This window comes from Acanthisitta chloris, unplaced genomic scaffold, assembly GCF_000695815.1.
Source record: "Acanthisitta chloris isolate BGI_N310 unplaced genomic scaffold, ASM69581v1 scaffold22146, whole genome shotgun sequence".
NCBI lineage: Eukaryota > Metazoa > Chordata > Aves > Passeriformes > Acanthisittidae > Acanthisitta > Acanthisitta chloris.
The window spans coordinates 47245-57488 of NW_008677999.1; the positions used below are offsets into that span (position 1 = coordinate 47245).

Here is a 10244-nt window from a genome sequence, read left to right on the forward strand (position 1 = left end):
ATGTTTAAGCCATATAATCTTGGAATATCCAGTCCTGGCATTGCCTCTGTTGGCATGAGAAACAGGTTCTATATTCAGTAACCAGAGCTGTGCAGGGGACATTGCCCAAGTGCACTGCTGGCCCTGTCAGCAAGCTCACAGAGCCTTGTTGAACCAGCAGCTGCTACAACTTTTTCACTAACAGCATGTCATGGTAATGACTTTAAAGTATATTAGTACACATCATGAGCTTTTATCTCCTTGGCTTTCTGGAACTGTATTTTCAATTCCAGAACTACCACTATGACACCTTTCCCCTCTATTGCCCCAGGGAGATAGTGACTGCCCTGTACCTTTTTTTAGTCAAACAGCAGCTCAAGGAGAACATTTATCATCTGTTGTGTTTTAACATGTGAAAGTAATTGAGGAAAAGAAAGGTGAGGCAAAGATTAGAGCAGTTTGCTTTGTGATAAAAACAAACAGGTATCACATTTCTTGCAAGGAATTCTCTGACACATCTTCCCCCACCACCATCTTTTGTTTTGCACAGGGTTCTTGTTCTAGACAGTGGAACCATAGCTGAATTCGACACACCTGCAAATCTTATAGCAGCAAAGGGTATTTTCTACAGTATGGCCAAAGATGCTGGACTGGCATGAAAAGAAGTTTGGGGATAGTGTTTTTTTTAACATACTGACTTGCCACAAAAGTGACTTGTGAATGTACTGTAATTTACAAAACAGTTTTTGTAGTAGACTCAACTTGTGATATGTGAACAAAGTATTTTACGATTACAAGGACCAGAAAGTGAATTTTATATTTTTTAATATTTTCTATATACATAAAATATTTTATTATGTGCCTTTTTTCTTTTTTCCCCAAAGAATGCCAAACATTCTGCCAAGAAAATGTATGTACCACAGGGCAATATGTACTGCATTCAGGTTTGTAATTAGTAAATTATATTCATGGTACAAAATGCACCTGGTTTGTGTGTTTTCTACAAAAGGATTCATTGGTTTTGAAGTGGAAAGACAGGCCCAGTTAAGCTGTGAGTCAGCTGAGTAATAGTGAAATGATGTGTAACCTCTGAGTGCTTCCAATCCATTCCTTTCAATATTTCCCCCAGGACAAGGGAACTGAATGTTGTAGCTTCCAAGCTAACCCAGGACCTTTGAGATCCCTGCCCAGGGCAACTTTGGCATTATAAAATTCCTGTTCAGCATAAGAACTTGTATTTAAAACTAAGCCTACAAATGGTTTCATATAAACCATTAACCACACCATTTTTTCCAGTTCAGTAGCCTCGACACAAGCCTGTAAGAACATGATTGGCACAGAAGTACCAGAGTTTTGCTGTATCTCTCTTTGGTATGAAGTCACTATGAGTAATTCTCTCAAGCTGAATGTGCAATGCTGAGCAGGTGTGTACTTAGGTTATCTCATTCAGCACTTAATCACCTGAAATAATGTGTGATTTGTTTTGTGGAAATAAATATCTACTTCATTATTGATAACCAGGTCTCCTGAGATGAAAGGAGGAGTGTTCAAACAGCATTTGGCTGCTAGAACCTGCTAGAACCTCTTTTGCTTTAGTTGTTTGCTTCCTACCTGAAGCACTGCAGAAACCTACCCAACAAGACAAAGTTCCTATGTTTTACCATAAGTAAAGCACGTAAGAAGCTTTGAGAAGACAAAAATAATAATTTATTAATTCTTACAAATTAGACTTCTTAAATAGAAACACGAATCTGCAGCCAAGCATTCATTAGCCATTAACATTTCATAGAGCAGAGCACAAAGTAATGAATTATTTATCACATACAGAATGTAGTGGTTATACACTGGTCAGATTGGGGAGTGTTAATAGTATCCTCAGTGTATGAACTGCATAAGGTATAAAAATATTCCTGGGAATGCATAGATAGGGATCAGCATCTGTGCAAGATCATTGATCCTAGAGCTGAGCTTTTTGCAGTGGGTCTGACTGGTTAACCCTCATACCTGCCTGGATTTGGGTGTTCAGACAGCTCCTGAGCCATGTGCCAGGGAGAAGACAACAGCCAGAGTGCTGCAAGGAGCAATGATTTCATTATTCTGTTACACAGAAATTAATATTCTACCAGCAATCTGCAAAACAAACCCCACAGATATTGCCAAGGATTTGGACCATGTTTGACCTCCAGCACTTTGCAGAAGAGGATATTTTGTTGTGATTAAATGTTCTGTATTCACCTTAGGGGACTGAGCTTCTGGCACAGAGGGAAATGTAGGTGTTTGCACAAGGATCTGTGCTGGCAGGTGAGCAGTGGCCACCTGACCGAAGGCACATTGGGCACGGGCTCCCTCTTGTGTGCTCAGTCCCTCCTACTGAAGCTTCTCCCAGAGCACAAAGTGAGCACAGACCAATTTGTGTGCAGTTCCCCTTGCACTTGCTGTAATACAGGAGGCTGCTCTGACTGCGGGGAAGGACCAACTCCTCTACCTGCAGCAGCCTCAGAGAAAGGGCTCGAGGCTTAGGTGGTACCCGGCTGCAGTCAGAGAGAGTCAGCTGGAGTGTGGTACCTGGCTGCAGTCAGAGAGAGTCAGCTGGAGCAGCTTCCAACACAGCTCTGGCCTCCAGCTCTCCTGGCTGGCTCCCAGCTCAGCACACCACTGCTATCAGGCTCACAGACACTACAGCCAACTCAGGCTCCAAACTCTTAGACAAAACAAAGATAAATCCCTTTGGTTGCTGCAGTTTCCAAAGAAACGGAGGGAGGGAGGGGGAAGATGAAGAAACAGGAAAATTCAGTGCAGTTTGGTACTTTGTTTGCCTGGTTTACATCTCATACTTTAGTCCACTCATCTAATGTGTAGCACATACTTTTCACTTAGGCTACCAGAGCAGAACTCTTCGTCAAATGCAAGTGACTGAGAAAATACTACAATCCTAAAAAAAAATAGGATAAAATCCAGCTCTTAAGTACTTTTCAATCCTTTATTCCAGAATTTCACAGCAAAGTAGTCAAATTCTGAATTATAAGTAACTGTAGGTGATTTTTTTTTTCAGTAAACAACATGGGTAAACATAAGTTATAGGGAAAAAACCAAAATATATTGCATAGGAACATCAAGTTTTAGTATCATTCCAGAAAACCCTGGGGATTTCACTGGTTTCTTTTCACACAGGCAACTTTTAAAGGTTCAAGATGCAATCTTCTCAGGAATGTAGAGGCAAAAGGAAAATAAAATGACACTTTTTGTGCTTTTAGAAGGGGAAATTAAAGCAGCATTGCAGAAATGTTAATACAGTAACAAAAATAGTATTTCAAATTGCACATGTCAGTGCTATATATATTGACAGACAACAATGAAAGGGATTTTGGTTGAGAGCATATTTATTATTTGGATAATTCCTAACACTTTTGGTTTCAACCTGAGAAATAGGGAAAAGTGTAAACAGGGATTAAGAAATCACAGGTAATAAGTCACTTGATAGTATTTGAACTAGACATAGTTTTGTGCTTCTCCCACAGATTTAAACCCTTCTGATTTTTTTCCTTTTACGATATGACTTAATAAACATGATCTAAAAAGGGAACGTTAATGGTAATGGAGTCAGTACAAATATTAAATGGGCTTCATGGCAGGTTCTTTAGCTTGAGTTCCTCTGCTATTTTATAGCAAATGAATGATTAGAACAGCTTAAGGTAAGCCTTTCCCTGAGAGCTGCTAACTCTGCAGTATTTCAAGATTATCTTTTCGTAAGGAAGAGTGTTCCATTAACAGTTCTACCAATACTTCCTTTGCATCAAGTTACTTTCATACCAGACTCACTACTCTAGGATTAACTAGAAGCTGTAACTGTGCATAAACACTTGAGTTTATATCAAGGTTAACAAAATAGATCTTTTTCACATCATTAGCCCTTATTGTATTTCTAACTTAATTTTAAAATGAGAGAAACCAATCTTGTTTGATTCCTTAAGCAATCAGTATGTAAGTTCTGATGCCTTCTTGTTATAGCCACTCTGTTCAGAAAGTGTTGGGACTCTGAAAAGTAAGTTTTTGTCGCTTACTGTTAGAACAAGTTCCAGTTCTTGGAAATCCTGTAGCCTTGCAACATCTTTGTCCTTTAAATAAATACAATAAGCAGTTAGGTGATAGTGCCTGTTGATTTTGGAGAGGTAAGTTAAAATAATAAGCTCATACTAACAGAAGGTGTGTATTTATCCATAAGTGTGATAAATCTTTACAGTGAACTGAAAGCAAGACATCCTGTTGCATCTTATAGTTATTCTGGGATCCTATTCAGCTACTCACTGCAGTCTATTTTTAGATGGAATGCAACACTGACACTGAGTGCAAATGATTAGTGGAATTACACTTGTCAAGTCCTACTGCATGCCACCCGACTCCTTTTTTTTCCCTCTTGGTAATTCTGAGAAGTTCATGAATTGATTCTTGCATCTACCCAAGGTAGTCCTGCATACAGCTTCCTCCAGAGTGACCCACCAAGGCCAGCTCTGAGCCCCCTGCTTTGAGCTCTGCTGCTAACAGCACAACACAGAATTAGGTTTGTGTCACCTCAAGGAACAGTAAGTGTCCTGCAGACCTACCAGAGAGCCTGAAGTGATTAGAGCCGGAAATAAAAACTTCTTTCAACAATAACCAAAGTTGGCAAGTGACAAAATTGCTTATGTTTTTCTTGACTAACACAGAGTATGGCATCCTACAGTCAGTGAAGATACAGCAGGTTGAACTCTATTATCTAGTCCTAATCAGATTTGCCCCATGAATGACGCCAACAATGCTCTATGAGGATTTGAGAGTGAAAGAAAGGTCAGTGGTGAGTCGGGAAAACAGGTCAGCAGGTCCCTTTTCTGCTGGCTGCACAGCTAAATGTCACTGAAGTAAAGATAGTTACTCAGAATAATTTTGAAACTCCTTTCTGTGCAAGGACTGTATCCTACTGAGCTCACAGAGCGTGGTTGAGTACTGCAGGTCTCTAAAATGCTGATGGCAGCTCACAGTGGTGTGGTATCACACTGAATTTTACAATGTGGTCATAAAATCAGATATTAATTGGGTTCAACACCGAATGGTTATGGAAAGGAATGATCAAGAAGATTGGAGCAACTTTTAAAAAAACCCAAACAACTGCTGCGTGTTAGAAGTTTTTTGTTCTGGGTGTTGTTTTATTCTGGGTAATTTTTATTCTGGGTGTTGTTGTTCCAACCTGGGTCTATGCAGGTGACCAACAAATTATTCCTTTATAATGGTAAGCTAGAAATCTTTGGTTTTTAATAAGTTTCTGCACTTCAAAATGTGGATTTCTTACCTTTCTTAACATTGTATTTGGTAATTTTCTGATCTTCTGTACGTGCTCAGGGTTCACTCCCAGCTCCCGGCAACTCACTCGGAGCAGTTCCTTATAGGTCAGTTCTTGTCTGTCCAGTTCAATTTCAATGAAGTCATTTTCTCTAAGATTAGGGTTTTGTATTCTAACTTTAAGCACCAGTTCTATTAGAAATAAAAAGGGACATATACAAAGGCAGATTTATAAAGGAATTGGAAACTCATCTCTAGGCTGACTTCCAAACATTTTCATAGTCTATTTACCTTGTTTGTGTCATCTGTAACAATACAGGAATCCTTGGAAAGCAAATAACTGGAATTGTATAACCACAGTTTTCATTAGGATGATTTTCATCAACCTCTATGAAAATCATTACCAGTCTAATGCAGTGTGTGTGTGCACATCTGAATCTCTTCATGAATACTCACCTTGCTGGATTTCAGCTAATTCAACAGCAGCTTATGCTGCTTATCAATTTCCTGAGCAATCCAAGATTGCTTTGATTGGTTTTCCTGACTCTTTTGGCCATCAGTTAACTCCTCATTGCTAACCCATGGCATCAGAATGCCTTCTATTTCAAGAATGGAATTCTGAACTGAAACTGGAATTTCAGATTTCCCTTCTCTGGGCAGGGAAAGTTTCCCTGCAGAACTGGCAGATCCCAGAACAGTTCAGCTCGAAACTCAGGTGTAGGCTGACCTGGGTGAGGTTCTCCTGAGCTCATGGGCTGTATATTCACATTCTGTATTTGCAGCCTGGACTATGCTGTTCAGATAATTGGATTACCCTGGTGTCTCTATGCTTTCACAGCAATTGAGACGAACAGCAAATGTTTTCATCAATATTTTAATCACAGTTCCAGCAGAAACAGGATATCTGCCTCTTTCACTCCCTCTAAATATTTCCTGAATGCCTAAGCATGGGAACCTGAAAATCTCAGGAAGTGCTGTGACCCTGATTAGTCTGTACTGCCCAAGGTTACAGAAGATCTAAGACCAAACCAGAGGAGACTTCTGCTGTTACCTTGCATATTGAGTGGAAAAGCTCCTGTGAAGAAAACAGGCTGAAAGGCTGGCACAGGCCCCACACAGGAGCCGTTCTCCTGCTGGGGAATGGACTGGTTAGATCCTGCTGGCGAAGAGGGACTTCTGCTCCAAGACACTGATCCCTGGTAAACAGGAGCTCTCTGGAGGACAGGATTGGAGAGTGGTGGCACAGCAGCCCCTCGAGGCAGTGGTGGCATGTCCCCATTAGCAGCCCCCTCGGGAGCAGCACTCCCGTGCTGTAACGGTGCACGTCGGTAAGTCTCTGTGTCAGGTACGGATGGGGAGTCAGTGTCATGTGGATCCAAGTGGGAGAGACTCCCATTCACAGCAGGATCTGGAATACTGCTACTCGTGGTGTTATAAACGTAAGGGAAAGGTGGGTTAGCCAGATAATTGGGGATGATTGGCAGATCTGAATCTTGCTTTAAGTCTGGGAGTTCATCATCTTCCACTGTAAAACAAACAAAACAACATTCTCCAAGACTGATCTGGGGGTAAAAAAAGGAAGCATTGCTATTGCACTGAGAGCTTTGGGTTTATTTCTTTATTATGGTTATTATAATTGCTACTAATATTATTATGGGGAGTGGAGGGTTGAAAGCATCACAGGTTAAAAGATGAATCAAGAAGCACTGCACCTTTTGTTCTACAGTAAACAGAACCACACTCAAATGTTGCCAGATAGTGAACTGAGTCTGATTCTAGTAATTCTGGGGGTGCTAATTCCTTCTAAACACTGCAGTACTCTTGGTTTGGTTTGGTTTAATCCATAGCAGTGTTGTAACACAGTCTCTGGTGGTATAATGGTGACATCTCCATAATGTATCAGGAAAGGAAAAACAAAGGGTAGTATGTTGTTTGGTATTAAGGCAGGGGATAAAGGGAAGAGAACATGCAGTACTGGGAGAGCTGCAGCATTACCAATGCAACAGCTGGGAGACAACAATGAAAACAAAACCAGACACGGGAATACAAAGGAGAGGGAAGAGGTTGTTAATCGACCACATTTCAAATTACTTATCACCTCCAGCAGCTAAAAAACAAGATGAAGGTGCTGTAGGATGTCTTCAAATGAGCTGTTTATTTGGGCTGCTAATTTTCAATTTGTTCAACACAGAACATCAGGAAAATTAGGTGCTGCTCATACAAGACTTTCCTACAATTTCAAGAGATTTTTCTCCTGTTGCCCTTTCGAAAAGAGGAAGCTCCATCTGTCTGCCACATGGCAGGCTTCAAAATACAGTTTATCTAATTTTTCAGTGTTTAGAAAAGTTTGGCTTGCTGGGTATGGAATTTGCTGGAATTCTCTTTTCTTAAACTTTGTTTTCTTAAGAAGTAAACACTCTAGAAATGAAGTCATAGTACTAAAATCCAAACACACTATCTTCTCATGCAAATTAAAGATTGGAGCATACATGCTTTGAACAGCCTTTTACTACAACCAAATGGCACAGTCACTAGGTTACCTCCCAACATCTTCCTGATCTCTCTCTTGGATGTTAACTGGGCTGGCCTCTCTCCTTTCTTGGTCAGGATGTCCTTGTCGGCGCCGGCGTGCAGCAGGTAAGCCACCACTGCCGCGTGGTTCCGCTTACAGGCCCAGTGCAAACAGGTCCTGCACACGGAAAACATGGACTGTGTCAAACCCTGAATTATGGCAGACTCATTTCCACTCATTCTCGCTGCTTGTGAGCACAGCAACACCTAATTCATGTCTAACAAAATAGGTTTAAACTGCAAACTTCCTTGGGAACGTGCACTAGATTTGGAGGCTGCAGTGGTACCTGCTGATGTTTTTTTCCCCTCACTCTAATGCTTTTGATACCAAGTTACTACAGCAGTATTTTTAGTTCAGAATCTTTCTGTTGTTTCTTAGGCTGCTTTTTCTGGAAAAATAAATAGAAGAAGGTTTGTGTATGCTTTGAAAGAATCAGCTGTACTTAAAATACCTATGTGTGTGTATATATTATCTATTAGGGATACTTCTCTAGGAGACTATTTTTACTCTTTAATTAATGCTGTCAGCACAAGGACTTGCACCTTTTGGCAAGTAAAGGATGTTTAAAATATTGTAAGCATAGTTTCTAAGCACAGTTCTTTGCCCAGTTGCTGTTTGCTGCCCCAGCACTTCCCCAGCTTTGATCTGCAGACAGTTAGTCTTCTGCAATCTGTAACTGATGCACAGAACTAATCACTTTTCTATGTTTTTGTTGCTGACTAGAGACATAGTAAGGAAACATCCTAAAAGCTACTGAGCTTATTTAGTGCTTGGTATTAAGGACTTAAACTCAAATGTGATAACTCACTATACAGTTGTATTATTCTTCCCTATCTCAGGTTCTTGTGGTTGTTTGACCTTTCTCCAGCTTTTGCATTTTGAAATTCTTCAGCAAAATGAACACACTCAGCCCTTCTCCAAGTTATTTTTTTTCAGAATTAAATTAAGCAGAGATAAATAGAAACTTTTTTTTGAACCTCAAGTTGCAAGTGTCCCACACTTCTCACAACTGCTGATCAAACTTTCACCTTTAAAAGTCTAGCTCCTTGCCTAACTTTGCTCTTCCTATTTTTAATTATAATGTCAGAGAACTCCTTGGGTTGGGAGGGACCTTAAAGCTCATCTCATTCCAGCCCCTGCCCCAGGCAGGGACACCTCCCACTGGACCAGGTTACTCCAAGTCCCATCCAACTTGGCCTTGAACTCTTCCAGGGATGGGGCAGCCACAGCTTTTCTGGGCAACCTGTGCCAGTGCCTCACCACCCTCACAGAGAATAATTTCTTCCTTACATCTAATCTATATCTCTCCTCTTTCAGTTTAAAACTGTTCTGTTCCCCCACTGTCTGCCTGTGTAAAGAGTCACACTCCCTCTTTTTACTAAATTTTTAACTTCAAGCACAATACAGCACAACAAATACAGGCTGAATCCATTGAATCATAGAATTTTAGGGGTTAGAATGGACCTTAGAGACTATGTAGTTCCAACCCCCTGCCCTGGGCAGGGACATTTCCCACCACAGCAAGTTGCTTAGGGCTTTATCTAACCTGGCTTTGAACACTGCCACTCCCTCTTTTTACTAAATTTTTAACTTCAAGCACAATACAGCACAACAAATACAGGCTGAATCCATTGAATCATAGAATTTTAGGGGTTAGAATGGACCTTAGAGACTATGTAGTTCCAACCCCCTGCCCTGGGCAGGGACATTTCCCACCACAGCAAGTTGCTTAGGGCTTTATCTAACCTGGCTTTGAACACTGCCAGGGTTGGGGCATCTACTCCCTCCCTGGGCAACCTGTGCCAGTGTCTCACCGTTTGAATAGAACTTAGGGAGAACAGTCAATGCCTGAGCAGTCCCTCCAAATTCTCCTTCAAACGACATCTGTGTGTTCATGTATAGAGTTTCACTTCTACAAGTGTCTGTAACAGATCAGTCTTGGCTTTAGTGTCCTCAGGTGGATCTGACTGAGACGTCAAAACCAAAGTGTTTGTATACATCACTGAAACAGCCTCCCAGACGCCTGCTAGAGAGGGGAAAGTCATTTTCACACTGGATTTAGGAGTTAACCATAAATATTTCTGCTTAGACACAAAAGCCCAGGTTTGTGTTCTGCTGTGTCAGGGTTCCCAGGGCGCTCTTACAGAAAAAAAAAAAAATAATAAAAAAACAACAACCAAACCCACTCTGAAGTGACTCGGAGAAGCAGCAGACAGCGCAGAGGAGCGATGGGGACCGTGTTTGACCCAGCTGCGAGCGGGAGCAGACCCAGCTCACACCGAGCAGCGCATCCACCTTCCCCTCCTTCCCAGCTCCCCGCGCCGCGCGGGGGAAGCGGCGGGCAGAGCCCCGCGGGGCCTTACCATCCGTTCACCTCGTT

General features: G+C 41.4%; 2 protein-coding genes across 2 annotated transcripts in view; one reads left to right on the forward strand and one right to left on the reverse strand.

Moving 5' to 3' along the window:
- ABCC3 (ATP-binding cassette, sub-family C (CFTR/MRP), member 3) overlaps positions 1–949 on the forward strand; it is a 35249-nt gene extending 34300 nt beyond the window's left edge. The window contains exon 30 of the mRNA XM_009076738.1: positions 530–949. Coding sequence (XP_009074986.1) covers positions 530–638 — 109 coding nt within the window. The 3' untranslated portion in view covers positions 639–949. The remainder of the gene's footprint in view (positions 1–529) is intronic.
- A 2879-nt stretch (positions 950–3828) lies between these two features.
- LOC103804143 (ankyrin repeat domain-containing protein 40-like) lies at positions 3829–10241 on the reverse strand (the record flags this gene model as incomplete). Its single annotated transcript, XM_009076739.1, has 5 exons — positions 3829–4094; positions 5303–5484; positions 6344–6817; positions 7833–7981; positions 10228–10241. Coding segments are annotated over 5 exons (960 nt in total), but the record flags the coding sequence as incomplete, so codon positions are not given.
- Between the last annotated feature and the right edge of the window lie 3 nt (positions 10242–10244).